We start from the raw sequence: 14,728 nt of genomic DNA, 5'->3' as shown, positions 1-14,728 counted from the left end.
ACCCAGCATTCATCACATCATGTGCCCTCCTTAATGCCCATCACCCTGTAACCCCATCCCCCCATGCAGCTCCCCTCCAGCAACCCTCTGTTTGTTTCCTATAGTTAAAAGTTTTTCATGGCTTGGCTCCCCCTCTGATGACTTCCCATTCAGTTTTCCATCCCTTCCCCTATGTTTCTTATATTCCACATATATGAAACCATCTGATAATTGTCTTTCTCTGATTAACAATTTTTTTTAATTTAATTCCAGTATAGTTAACATACAGTGCTATATTAGTTTCAGGTGTACAACATAGTGATTCAACAATTCTATACATTCTTCAGTGCTCATCGTAAGTGTATTCTTAATCCCCTTCACCTATTTCACCCCTAAGAAGAAACAATGCGTGTCCCTACCCCAGCTATCATAGAATAATCTTGGTCAGTTGTTGGCTGATTCTTCTCCCAGCTATTGAAGTTCTCAAAAGAAAAAGATGGGTCCAGTACATGCTGACCCTCCCCAGGTGTTTGCTTCAGTGTGAGGGGAGGGCAAACACACTATCACCATCAGATCAAGAGCCTTTTGAAGGCACCTGAAATGACAGATACACGTTGGCCCCATCAGGAGGCCACAGACTCAGTCTCTCCTGCATGGTAGCTACTTTCTGCGAACAATTCTCGTTCAGTCCTGCCATCATCTTGGTACTCATCTAGCCATCTGCCATGGGAAGAGAGAAGATAATTAATATGAGAGAGAATTTAAAGGCACATTACTTAGAGTTGAAAACAAAATACAGAAAGGATTTAAAGAGGCCTTCAGGGAGAACCACAGAAATTTTAAGAAGTAGTTAAGATTTCAAGCTACACCAAATGTCCTTTAGGAGTACAACTTTAGCAAAACTTTGTCTTATACCTTAGTTGCAAGGTGACATTGATTCATCTGAAAATGCTGGATTTTAGGAACATCTTATGATCACATTACAAATATTCTAATATGTCATAAAATCAGTAAAAATTTCTCATTTGGGGTTTCCTTAGTGGAAGCCTTTATGTTTCTCCTTTTGTGTGACTGGCAGGTGTAGAGGGCAGCTCAAACCTCAGATTCTAGAACAGCGCTCTTCAAGAGAAATATAACAAAAGGCATGTATATATAAACAGTAAAAATTAAAAAGGTGAAATTACGTTTAGTATATTTCATTTTAATAAATAGAAAAGATGTGAATGTTTGTCCCCTCCACCCCCTGCCCAAATTCATATGTTGAAATTTTCTGGGAGGTGCTTCAAATCATGAGGTCCCTCCTGAATGGGATTAATGCTTTTATAAATGAGGCTCCAGAGAGATCCCTCTGTTCTTCCACACATGAGAACACAGAAAGTAGGCAGTTTGCAGCTTGTAGAGGGCCTTTGTCGGAACCCAATCCTGCCGGCACCCTGATCCTGGGCTGCCAGCCTCCAGAACTGTGAGAAAGAAATCTTTGTTGTTTAGAAGCCACCCAGCCTATGGTGTTTTGTTATAGCAGCCCAAACAGACTAATACGGTTGTACTCGTATTCTTTCTACATCTTTGATATCTGATATGTACCTCACACCTGCATCACCTCTGAGTTCGGAATAGGCACAGTTCAGCAGACATACGGCTAGCCGCTCCCACATCCGGAAGGTGCAGTTCTAGGACGACACCCACCTCCATCTGAATGCTGATTCCACTAATCACAGTCGGATAAGAAGCTTCATCTCTGTGTTCCTCAGCTTCCTCATCTGTGAACCACAAGTATCACAGAGCCTCCTGGAGGTCAGCTGTGAGGATCACATGAGCTGCTGTGCAAAGCTCTGCTCCACGTGGAGCCATTCCTAGTAGGAGTGCACTCCATGCTAGCAATGGGCACTCCTTAATTTTCTCCCCGCCAAGTAGAATACAGATGTGTAAATCTTAGAGAGCCCACAACAGGGTAAATGCCCTCTATGTTTGCTTTTCTTATTCCTCAATAAAGTCCTAAACAATTTCCTCTCCAGAGACCTTTTCTTTTCTCATAAGTAGAAGGCGACTTGAGTCTAAATGGCTAAGGTATGCTGGGGAAACTAGCAAAACCTGTGTCTTCTAAACACTCCAAATCTCAGTAGAATTTCCAACAAATCAGTTTTATACTGAACTCAGTAATTTGCACAGGGACTTCTTCCTTAGAGGATAATGCACAAAACCCTAGTGATAAAATGGGAATGATAGATTGATAGACACTAAATTAAAATTCCCGAGAGTGTCCAAAGGACCAAGAGACCTGACTAACTTGTCTATAACTTGTGCACATCATTTAATCTCTTTAGGTGACATTTTTCTCATTGTCATTGAGGCACAAGACTAAATGTTATTATGGTTTCTTCACGTTTAAGGGAATAATAGTAAGAAAATGTCCTTCTTTTCTTACACATGTAACCCAGGGCCCACAAAGAGAGTAAAAAAGAGAAACCCTGTTAATACTCTCATAGTTCAGTTGATGATAACAGTGCAATGGTACATCCGTGTGCTATATTAAATATGATGTATTTTAATGCAATAAAACATTTAAGCCTTTTCATTCATATCATTTTGTTTCTTACATATCCAACTTCTAAGGTCTGTCATTATTCCAAAATGTTGGCAGGGCCTAAAGAAAGAAGTCACCTCTCCCTTGACTTCTACTCCTTTGCATTGCCAGTAAGATTAATTTCAGCTCTGAAGAGAATATGACTATTATCACCTGTTCTGGATGATTCTTCATTTTTAAAATGTGGCAAATTTATAAAAATAAAACTCTTTTATTTGCTCCTTATGTTATTCCATAGTTACCATAATATACAGGGCAATAAAACTATGTTGCATAATATTAAACGTAACTTCTTTTGGTATCAAATATCTAGATGTGATATAGAACCAAATGTTGTATATATGCTGCCTGATAGAGTAGCCTCTAACCATCTGTGGTTACTGAGTGCTTGAAATGTAGCTAGTATAACCCAGGAACTGAATTTTTAATTTCATTTTATTTTAATTAATTTACATGTATTAGCTGTATGTAGTTAGGAGCTACCATATTGGACTGTGCATATCTAGATTTTTAAAAATAAAAGTTAATGGGGCACCTGGGTACTGCAGTCAGTTAAGCGCCTTACTCTTGATTTCAGCTCAAGTTATGATCTCAGGGCCATGGGATTGAGACCCTCATGGGGCTCTGCTCTCAGCACAGAAGTCTGTTAAAGTTACTCTCTCCCTCTCTCGATGCTCCTCCCCACTCCCCCGCCATGCTCTCTCTCTCTTTCTCAAATAAATAAATAAATCTTTAAAAAAATAAAAAAATAAAAGTTAGTAAACTATTTGGAGACTTCTAATTACTCAACATATGATCTAGAAATAAAAGTGAGCTTTTCTACCTTTGCACATATGGCATTTTATCTAAAGATTTCTTTAATTCAAAATTGCTTCCACAGCAATAACATTTCTCATCATGGAGCTTCTAATAATTGCAAAGCACTTTTGCAGTTACTTTATGTACGCTGTGTGAAGTCTTCAAACAACCCTGCCAGATAGGTGTTATTATTGCTATTTTACATAAGAATAAACTGAGACTCACAGCACTAGTCAGTGAAGGAGCGTAATTCAAAGCCAGTTCTGAGAAACTTCAATCATTGCTCTTTTCATTCCCCATTAATAAAAAAATAAATTCTTGTAAAAAATAAAAATATAGGGTTTCTCTCTAGAGCTTGAATGTTACACAATGGCCACAACTACTATGATGCATGTGCATTTTAAACGGATGTGTATTTAGAAAACAAACAAACAGAAGATCAGAGAAGAGTTACGCATTTTGTTCATACAGAATGCAACTCCTTATTACGTTTCAATAGAATCGATATTTACTAGAACCAACTATTGTAAGGTAGAATCCACTCAGTCAACTGCCTTGTTTCTCTGTGTCTGAAAGAGCATACAACACTTTAGGAGACAGTGATGCCAAAACACCTGCTAAACTCAGAGCACACTCAGCTCTCTGGCTTTATTTAGTACCACATCCCTCCTGCCTTATTCCAGCATTAAGTGGGAGCTCCTTCCAGACAAGGATGCTTCATTTTTTTTTTATCTCTGTATATCCAAGACTTGGCATAGGGCCCAACCCGTGGGAGGAATGCAATGTTTCTGCATGAAGAAACAGATGAACAAATGAATAAACACAGTGCCTGAGTTCTTTAGGCTTAAGAAGTGTGCAATCACATAGATATCCACCCTGACACCTGGGCTCTCACATAGGTCTCTGTCATGGCGCTGAGGACATTAATGCTCATTCACACATGGGCATCCACTAGTCCTTTCAGGCAAGGACGATATGCCTTATCAATGGATCTCTTCATCTACTCTATTTCTTGAAATGATAGGTCATCAATTTCTATTTACACAATGACTGAATGAATGAATCAGTATATTCTATAGATTAATTAATAACAGAAGGAAATCAGTTTTGTAATTTCTATTCGTAGTGCACTTTGTTTTAGGATGTATTTGATATCGGGGCGCCTGGGTGGCACAGCGGTTAAGCGTCTGCCTTCGGCTCAGGGCGTGGTCCCAGCGTTCCGGGATCGAGCCCCACATCAGGCTCCTCCGCTATGAGCCTGCTTCTTCCTCTCCCACTCCCCCTGCTTGTGTTCCCTCTCTCGCTGGCTGTCTCTCTCTGTCAAATAAATAAATAATATTCGTAGTGCACTTTGTTTTAGGATGTATTTGATATCGATTCATAACAACCCTAAAAAAGGGGGGACATCTGATTTAAACATTCTCATTATAAAATTCTGAAAACTGAGGATCAGAGAGTGTGATACACCTATAAATGGCCCAGGAGTTACAGGCTGCCCTTGCAACTTTATTCTCCTAACTCATATTTTATCTGGACTACATTAGAATAATGCTTTAGAGCTCACAGCTCATATACATAACTTCATTTGATTTTAAATGAGTCCAATGAGTCAGGAGGAACAGGTATTCTTCCCATTTTACATATGAGGGAATTGACCGTCTGGGAAGTTGACAGTAGCACCCACATTTGCAGAACCAGCAGGAGCACAGCAAGTATTTGAGAAACACACTGAGAACAAGTTTTCTAAGTCCTAATCCAGTTTTCTTTCCATTTCAGCATTCTTATTCCAGAAGAGAAAAATATTAAATAGTACAAATAAAGAGAGAATTTCTAGTGCTGTAAGGAACAGCTTGCTGAGGAGAGAGGCCTTCAGCTCTAGTATTAAAGAAAGGGGTGATGCAACCAGATGGAGGGGCAGGGCCAGGGGTGGTGCTTGCTGATGACACGGCTGAAATGGACTGGACAGAGGGGAGCATAATTCTGCATAATGAGGAATTAAGTGACAGCATACCGGTTGCATGGAAACAGGACCTCTTGATTGCCATTTTCCTCTTCAGACTTAACAACAATACTCTCAAGAAACCATCCATTACCTGTTTAAATGGACAAAGGAGAAAAGGTTCTTTAGCATAAAATATACTACTGTTGTGATTTTATTCATAGACTGTCCAAATGTTCAAAATTTGGGTCCAAAATATGCACTTCCAAATTATACCAGGGAAGAAATGAAAGTGTGAGTGAATGACCTAATTATTCAGAGTAGTAGAAGCAGAGGAAAAGAGAATATTCCCTATCAGGGACAAACTCTCTAAATTCTTTTAAAAGTATTTAAGGGCCAAGAACAAAAAGAAATAATTTCCCATAAATATGTTTCAGTGCATTATTTATAGAAGGTTGATAGATTTAAATCATGATGTATAGTCACAATAATCATCACTTTTAATGGTGAAAATCTAGAAGTTATCACTGATTACTACATTTGTCAATGCAATTAGATAAAGAGGAAAGAGAAACAGAGGAAGGAAGGAGAATGAAAAGTACTAAATGTTGGGAAAGAAGAAACAGAACTGTCATCATTCATGTGTAATGTGACTTTCTAAATTAAGAACCCCAAGAAGTTGCAGAAGAGAGTGAGAGATGAGAAAAAATGATTACATAATAAATATATAAAAATCCATTACATTTCTATTGACCAGAAAAGAAGTGTTAAGAAGCATAGTTCAACAAAACCAATCTTGTTGAATTGCTATAAAAATTTAGGAGTGTAGGGGTAAATCTAAAACAGATACGGTATAATCTATAGAAAAATTATTGCGGCGCCTGGGTGGCTCAGTAGGGTTAAGGGTCCAACTCTTGATTTTGACTCAGGTCATGATCTCATGGATCTCCTGGGTAGTGGGATCAAGGCCCCCCACCTCAGGCTCTGTGCTCAGCAGGGAGTGTGCTTGGGATTCACTCTTTTCCTTTCCTCTTTCCCTGCCCCCCACATACTCTGGCACTCTCTCTCTCTAAAATAAATAAATCTTAAAAAAAAAAAAGAAAGAAAAATTATCTAAATTAAGCATAACAGCAAAGAAGACATAAATAAATAAAGAACAATTCCATATTCCAGAGAGCGAAGAAATTATAGAAATGTCAGTTTCTCTCAAACTAATCTAAAGTTTGAATATAATTAAATCAAATCCACTGTAAGATTTTACAAGAAAATTGACAAGAAAATGATAAAACGTATATGGATATATGAAGCCCAAGAATCTCCCAGGCACTTCTGAATTAGATAGAGTACGGTAGGTGAATCATCCTTCCAATTACCAACATTTGTTATAAACCCGTACTAATTAAAACAATACAGAATTGGTGCTGGCATAGATAAATTGACTGACGGAACCAGAGAAAGGACTCAGAATTGACCTGCACATCTAGGCAAACTCATAATGAGCAGTCTGTGCTTTGCCCTCAGTGCAGAAGTGTATGAAGGACTGTTCGCTGGGAATACCATCTTCAACAATGAAGAAAATTATGACTGTTCACTTGTTAAATATTTTTACCAAAATATTAGTTACTGTCAGTTATAAATGTATAAGAAAATGAAAAAATATCAAACCTAATACTTAGTACACTGTAATTGAAAAACATTAGAAACAGTGAGAATTAAAAGGTATATTTCTTTGTTAAAAAAAAAGCTTATCAAGAGTAGTCTGAATGGTGCTGGCCTTCTTTCTCTTATCACATCATTTACAATAAAGAGAAAGCGTCTTTTTGATCCCAAATAGCAAAAGGAATGTTGAAAAAGAAAACCAAAGCTGGTGGCATCACAATTCCGGACTTCAAGCTCTATTATAAAGTTGTAATTATCAAGACAGTATGGTACTGGCACAAAAACAGACATATAGATCAATGGAACAGAATAGAGAACGCAGAAATGGACCCTCAACTCTATGGTCAACTAATCTTTGAAAAAGCAGGAAAGAATATCCAATGGAAAAAGGACAGTCTCTTCAATAAATGGTGTTGGGAAAATTGGACAGATACATGTAGAAGAATGAAACAAGGACCATTTTCTTACACCATGCAATAGAGCCAAAATGACTGAAAGACCCAAATGTGAGACAGGAGTCCATCAAAATCCTATAGGGAAACACAGGCAGTAAACTCTGTGACCTTGGCTGCAGCAACTTCTTCTAGTCAAGTCTCCAAAGGCAAGGGAAACAAAGGCAAAAATGAACCATTGGGACTTCATCAAGACAAAAAGCTTTTGCACAGCACAGGAAACAGTCAACAAAACCAAAAGACAACCAAAGGAATGGGAGAAGAGATTTGCAAATGTCTTATCAGATAAAGGGCTAGTATCCAAAATCTATAAAGAACTTATCAAACTCAACACCCAAAGAACAAATAATCTAATTAAGAAATGGGCAGAAGACTCGAACAGACATTTCTCCAAAGCAGACATACAAATGGCCAACAGACACATGAAAAAAAGGCTCAACATCACTCGTCATCAGGGAAATACAAATCAAAATCATGAGATACCATCTCACACTAGTCAGAATGGCTAAAATTCACAAGTCAGGAAAGGGCAGATGTTGGTAAGGATGCGGAGAAAGGGGAACCCTCTTACACTGTTGGCAGGAATGTAAGCTGTTACAGACACTCTGAAAAACAGTATGGAGGTTCTTCAAAAAGTTGAAAATAAAGCTATCTTACAACCCAACAATTGCACTACTAGGCATTTATCCCAAATACAAATGTAGTGATCTGAAGGGGCACCTGCACCCCAATGTTTATAGCAGCAATGCCCACAATAGCCAACCTATGGAAAGAACCCAGAGGTCCATTGACAGATGAATGGATAAAGAAGATGTGGTGTATATATACAATGGAATACTATTCTGCCATCAAAAAATGAAATCTTGCCATTCGCAATGATGTGGATGGAACTAGAGGGTATTATGCTAAGCAAAATAAGTCATTCAGAGAAAGATAAGTACCATATGATCTCACTCATGTGGAATTCAAGAAACAAAACAGAGGATCATGGGGGAAGGGAGGGAAAAATAAAACAAGATGAAATTAGAGAGGGAGACAAACCATAAGAGACTCTTAATCACAGGAAACAAACTGAGGGCTGCTGGAGGGGAGGAGGGGGGAGGATGGGGTGACAGGGTGATGGACATTAAGGAAAGCACGTGATGTAATGAGCACTGGGTATTACATAAGACTGATGAATCACTGAAAGTAATAATACCTATATGCTAATTAATTGAATTTAAATTTTAAAAATTAATGAACAGTGAAAAAAAGAGCAAGCTTCTTTTCTATGCCCTTGCAAATTGTCTAACTCCTTTCTAAGTTTCCATCAGCTTTCTCCATTTTTCCTGGACATGTTCATCCTTTTTGTCACCCTCATTCGTGATCATAAGGTCCCTTCTCTAGGTTCCTTGGACTGTTTATCTAAACTCTCTCCAATGGTGACAGTGGCAACATTCCCACAGTCAGATATTTTTTTCTATAACTAACTCCATTTATGTTTGATTTCAACTTCCATCCCAGCATTCTCACTTTTATTTCTTTGATGTGCTTGTATCTTTGAATTGTGCATTTTAGTAAATGTCTGAGAGACAAGGAGTCAATATAGCTACAGGCTTTGCTGGCTGTGCATGAACTGTGTAACAGACTGTGAAAGACGTAAAGTGATTGGTCACTGATCAGGATGTGCGTCTGTTATGTGCACAGTGATCTGTGGACTAAGGATGTGTCAGTGAAGTTTGCACTTTATGCAGTTACAGTTAGCATGCCATGATAAATGAAATTTGAACCATGTTGTTGAACATGCTGAACAATTATTTAAATCATTGTCACTAAATTTGTGCATACAGGAAACCATGCAAAGTAAGAACTGCCCTATATCTGACAAAAGCAACTTTGTAGAGCACACAGGAAAAGACAGAGTAGATGATAAATCATGACATTACAACTGGTTATCCATGTGGGAAAAAGTAAAATGGACTACATCCTTATGTCATACACAGAAATCAACTACAGGTGGATCAAATATCTAAATGTTCAAGATAAGACTTTATTTTCTCTTTCTTTCCTTCGTTCCTTCGTTCCTTCGTTCCTTCCTTCCTTCCTTCCTTCCTTCCTTCCTTCCTTCTTTACCCCAGGTGTAGAGAAGGCTTTCTTAAAATAGAAAAACTGATCATTTGAAAAAATACCATATTATTAAATCAAAAGACATAAAATTAGGAATTTCAGTTTATCAAAATATACACCACACTGCACAAGATATTGTGGTAGTAACTGCTAGTTGCTGTCCCCTTCTTCAATCACTGCAATGTTAGAGCCACATTTCCCAGATGGCTTTGCAGCTGGAGATAACTGTATGACTAATTTCTCAGTAATGGGATGTGACCGGAAGTAGTGTGGGCAGTTTCTACCTCACTTGCTTGAAAGAAACTGTTGCCAGGGATTTTCTCTCCTTTCTATGTGCTGTGACCAGCTCTGCCCACTCAGGGGAAGAGGTCTAGATGGCTAGATGGTGGTATAATAACAAGATGCAAGAACCCTGGGGCCCGATGCCTGGCTAGAGAACACCCATCATAACTGCTCACTTTGGAACTGTTACCTGAGTGGGAAACCAGCTTCTGTCTTTTTAAAACCCTTTCTGAACATTTTTTTACTAGACATCCATTGCCTTTACCATAAATGTTATAGATAAGAACATTTATTTCCACAGAAAAGGAAATTCAATAGACCAAAAAAAAAGAAAGAAGGAAAGAAAAAAAAGAAAAAAAGAAAAGAAAAGAAGAAAAGAAAAGAAAAGAAAAGAAAAGAAAAGAAAAGAAAAGAAAAGAAAAGAAAAGAAAGCTCACGCTTCTCAGGAATCAGGGAAATGTAAATTAAGATCAGAGTGAGATACCATATTATACCCTTAAATTAAGTGTACCAGGGGTTTGTGAGACTGTGACACAATAGAAATTCTTATACACCGTAAGAGTAAAACTTAGTAAAATCACTTTTGAAAAAGCAGGTTATTTTATAAAGCTGAATAGACTCCATAGTTTTGGGCCCAGAAATTAACTTCTATGGATTTAGCCTGGAGCAGCGTTTCTCAGCCTCAGCACCATTGAGACATTGGGACTGACAATTCTTGGTTGTGGGGGTCTCCCGTGAATTGTAAGATGACTAGCAGCATCCCAGGCCTCTACCCATCAGATACCGGTAGCACCTCCTTCCCAGTGTGCCAACCAAAATAAATCTCCAAACATCGCCAAGTGTCCCTGGGGGAGGCACAATCACCCCATCCGGGAACCACCACCCTGGAGGAACTCTGGCTTCCATGCACCAGGGGATGCGCACAAGAATGTTCACTTCAGTCTGTGACAGCCAGACTGGAAACGACACAATCACTCATTAACAAGAGATGAATAATTTCATTATGTGTAATCATGCAATAGAATATTACGGTCATGAAAACATTATCTACAGCACCACACAAGAAAGTGGATGAATCTTGGAAACATAATTTTGAGTGAAAAAAAAAATCAAGTCATGTAAGATTCCATACAACTTGTCACTGTTTTTACAAAGCACAAAAATTATCAGAAGAATTTTCGGATGCCCACATAACTAATAGAGCCTTCTTCTTCTTCATTTTTTTTTAAGCAACGATAATAATACCAAGAAAGGATAAAAAATTCAGGATGTCTACCGTGGGGGAGAGGATGGGTGCAGTGAGCACAGGTAGGAGCACTGGTATCAGTAATGTTCTGGGATTAACTTGCATGGTGGTTATTGAATTTATATCATCCACATTTTGAAAAGAAAAGAAAAGAAAACATAGCCTAGATACCCTAACTATCATGGTATTTTTTATTTGAATGAAAAGAGTGTGCAACATATAGGAAGGAGAGTTTAAATAATTTAAAAAGAATGTTAAAGTAATTACAGACATACCTCATTTTATTGTGCTTTGCTTTATTGCACTTCGAGGATACTGCAGTTTTTACAAATTGAAGATGTGTGGCAGCCCTGCATGGGGCAGGTCTATCTGCACCATTTTCCCGACAGCATTTGCTCACTTCGTGTCTCTGTATCACCTTTTGGTAATTCTTACAATATTTCAAACTTTTTGATTATTATAATATTTGTTATGGTGATCTGTGATCAGCAACTACTACTCAGTGCAAGTTCAAATGATGGTTAGCATTTTTTAGCAATAAGGTATTTTTAATTAGGGTTCATACATTGTTTTCTTAGACATAATGCTATTGCACACTTAATAGACTACGGTATACTGTAAACAGAACTTTCATATTCACTGGGAAACCAAAGAATTCATTTGACTCACTGCATTGCAATATTGGCTTTATTGCAGTGGTCTGAAACGGAACTTGCAATATCTTGGAGGTATGCCTGTCCTTTCAATTTCCCAAAATTGAATTTCAGGTCGTCTCATCCCATCAGTCAGAGAAAACCATCACGATTTCCAAGTATCCCACCAAAACCTAGCTCTCATCCCAAGCCTACCATGTTTTCATCTTTTCTCAGAGAACTTCATGTTCTTCTGAACTATGCTAAGTACCCTTGCCATATGTCCAATAACACTCCGAGGGTCACTTTCAGACTATGAATCGTATGTTATTATACTTGCTTATTTCATACGTGTCTGCCCCTACTAGGTCCTGCCTGTGAGGGCAGGGAACACCTGCTTCTTCTTCACATTTGAATGCCCAGCCTCTGGCAAAATGCCTGGGACATAGCAGCCCCTCAGCAAAGAACTCTGACATCAGAAAGCAGTGCTTGTTAATGACTGCTTTGAGGACCACATGAACCAGAATCCCTTAAACTGCCCAATTTATATTATAAAATATATTTTTAAAGCATATTTCTGATAACTCAATACCTACTGGATCAGAATCTCTGGGGTGGAACCACGAGTCTATTTTGTTTAAGACAGATATTTCATTCCTGAATACTCTGAGTTTTACAAACTTTGCTAAAAAGGTAGGGCTTTCCTGAAGCTTTCTATATTATTCTGTTTGAGGGTAAATATCTACAGATACAACTGAATTCAAGTTAAAAGAATCATGTGGTAAGTAGATTCTCTGTTTTCAAATGAGAAAGGAAAAAAAGCCTTGAGGATTTAGCTGAAGTCTTTCCCATACCCACACAGGTTTTGTTCTTCAATGTTTCACTGGAAAAAAAAATTGATATTTAGAAGTTTGTTGCATCCTCGGCCCAAAGCATTTTCTATGTGAGTCATTTAGCTCCTTCAACATATTTAAAATCACAATGTTTCTTTCCTTTTTCCTTCTGTCATTTTTATTCTTTGTATCAACCAGCCTTGGTAATGACATAGCAGACTTCACGTGCGTGGCTTGCCTCTTCATAGAATTCCCTGACTCTGCTTCCTTTCACCAGAAACGGTCCCCTGTGATTGCTGTGCTCTGACTCGTTTCTATAGTCCCTTGACATTGGCCCTTTCAGTATTCGGGGCTTCCTTCGCTCATCTCCAAGAGGAGTCTCAAAATAATTTTCTGAAACGACAGCCTGATGAAGCCAGGAATTTCTGCTAACTGCTCTGTTCTGATCCATGTCCCAGTCTCCAGTCTCGACTCTTGTTGGCTGCTCTGCAAATCCCCGCACTGTTTGCAGCAGAGACTTGGCATAAAGTCAGGACGATGCCAGTTTCCATCCATCATGAAAATAATGCAAAAGTCATACCCCTCTGCAGTGACACCACGTAGAGAAGGCAGCATACTGTGTCTTTCCATTCAATTTCTTTTTTCTGTCTTTTTCTAGTAATTTCCCCTCTATGAGTCTCAACTCATTTTACCACGTGTCCATTCTTTCCACACACTGCTACCTTCCCTTTTCTTCCTCCTTTCTCTTTGGTTCACATCCAGAATAAACATGCTTCTCTCTTGCAAAGGCTATTTTAAGCTCTCCTAAATCCTTTTCAAGGATTTTACTCAAAATTGTTTCACTGATTTAAATCCTTTCATTCAATAAATGGTCATTAATTAAACTTCCATACTACTAAGCACTATACTAGGAAAGAGAGTCAAGATTAATAAAATATAATACCAGACTTCAAAAGCTCAAAATCAAGCAAAAGATTAAAAAAGGAGTATAGAAATAAATGTAATAAATGGTTTCGGTACGATGATATAAGTTGTGATGTGTAGCTGCATTGTTGCATTAAAGAATACAGGTTCTAGAGACAAACACATAAGTTTGAAATGAATGGCTCTACAGGAGGGAGTGAAGAAGGTATTAATGAAGTAGAATTGACAGGGCTTGGTTAATAGATGTGGAAGGGCAGAAGGCAGGGAGGAAAAGGAGGAATCAAAAATGATTCTCAAGTTGCTGGTTTGCTGAAGAGTGCGCGGTGGGGGACCCAGGAGAAACACATCTGCAGGAAACATGAGAGATGCAATCTTGAACACTGTCTAGTAGGTCTGGAAATTTTGTGTGCAGGCACACACACACACAATAAAGTTTTTGTCTTCTTGGGAAATTTCCTTCACAGTAACATGGCAGTGAGCTTTTTAAGTCAAATAATAAACCTAACGTGACAAAATTTCATCTAACTATATAGTTTCTTAAAAGAAAATTATTTTCAGTGGCTCAGTCAGTTAAGCGTCCGACTCTTAATTTCAGCTCAGGTAATGATCTCAGGGTCTTGAGATAGAGCCCCCATTGGGCTCTGCATTCAGTGGGGAGTCTGCTTGAGATTCTCTCTCTCCCTCTGCCCCTCCTCCTGCTGACTCTTTTTTTTCACTTTTATTTTATTTTTATAATTTTTATTTTGTTATATTAGTCACCATATAGCACATCCCCAGTTTTTGATGCAATGTTCCATGATTCATTATTTGCATATAAAACCCAGTGCACCATGCAATATGTGCCCTCCTTAATACCCATCACTGGCCTATCCCAATCCCCCACCCCCCTCCCCTCTGAAGCCCTCAGTTTGTTTCCCAGAGTCCACAGTCTTTCATGGTTCATTCCCCCTTCTGTTTACCCCCCCTTCATTCTTCCCTTCCTTCTCCTACCGATCTTCCTATTTCTTATGTTCCATAAATGAGTGAAACCATATGATAACTGTCTTTCTCTGCTTGACTTATTTCATTTAGCATAATCTCCTCCAGTCCCGTCCATGTTGCTGCAAATGTTGTGTAATCGTTCTTTCTGATGGCTGAGTAATATTCCATTGTATATAAATAAACAAATAAATAAAATCTTAAAAAAAAGAAAACTATTTCCTCATCTCAACTTTACATGACCTATATATTTATTTTTTTCTTTCACCTGCCTTTTTTGCTGCTCTTAATAAATTTTCAAAACAGATTTTTTTTT

General features: G+C 38.3%; 1 protein-coding gene across 1 annotated transcript in view; it reads right to left on the bottom strand.

The window, feature by feature from the left end:
* Positions 1-442: 442 nt before the first annotated feature.
* Positions 443-14,728, bottom strand: part of RP1 (RP1 axonemal microtubule associated) — a 297,701-nt gene continuing 283,415 nt past the window's right edge. The window contains exons 28-29 of the mRNA XM_040626106.1: positions 5,373-5,454; positions 443-699 (exon numbers count right to left, since the gene is read on the bottom strand). Of these exons, the coding sequence (XP_040482040.1) occupies positions 603-699; positions 5,373-5,454 (179 nt within the window). The 3' untranslated portion in view covers positions 443-602. The remainder of the gene's footprint in view (positions 700-5,372; positions 5,455-14,728) is intronic.

The sequence above is a fragment of the Ursus maritimus genome, unplaced genomic scaffold (assembly GCF_017311325.1).
Source record: "Ursus maritimus isolate PB19 unplaced genomic scaffold, ASM1731132v1 scaffold_9, whole genome shotgun sequence".
NCBI lineage: Eukaryota > Metazoa > Chordata > Mammalia > Carnivora > Ursidae > Ursus > Ursus maritimus.
Note: the sequence above shows the minus strand (reverse complement) of the source record. Positions and strands in the feature narration are given on the sequence as shown.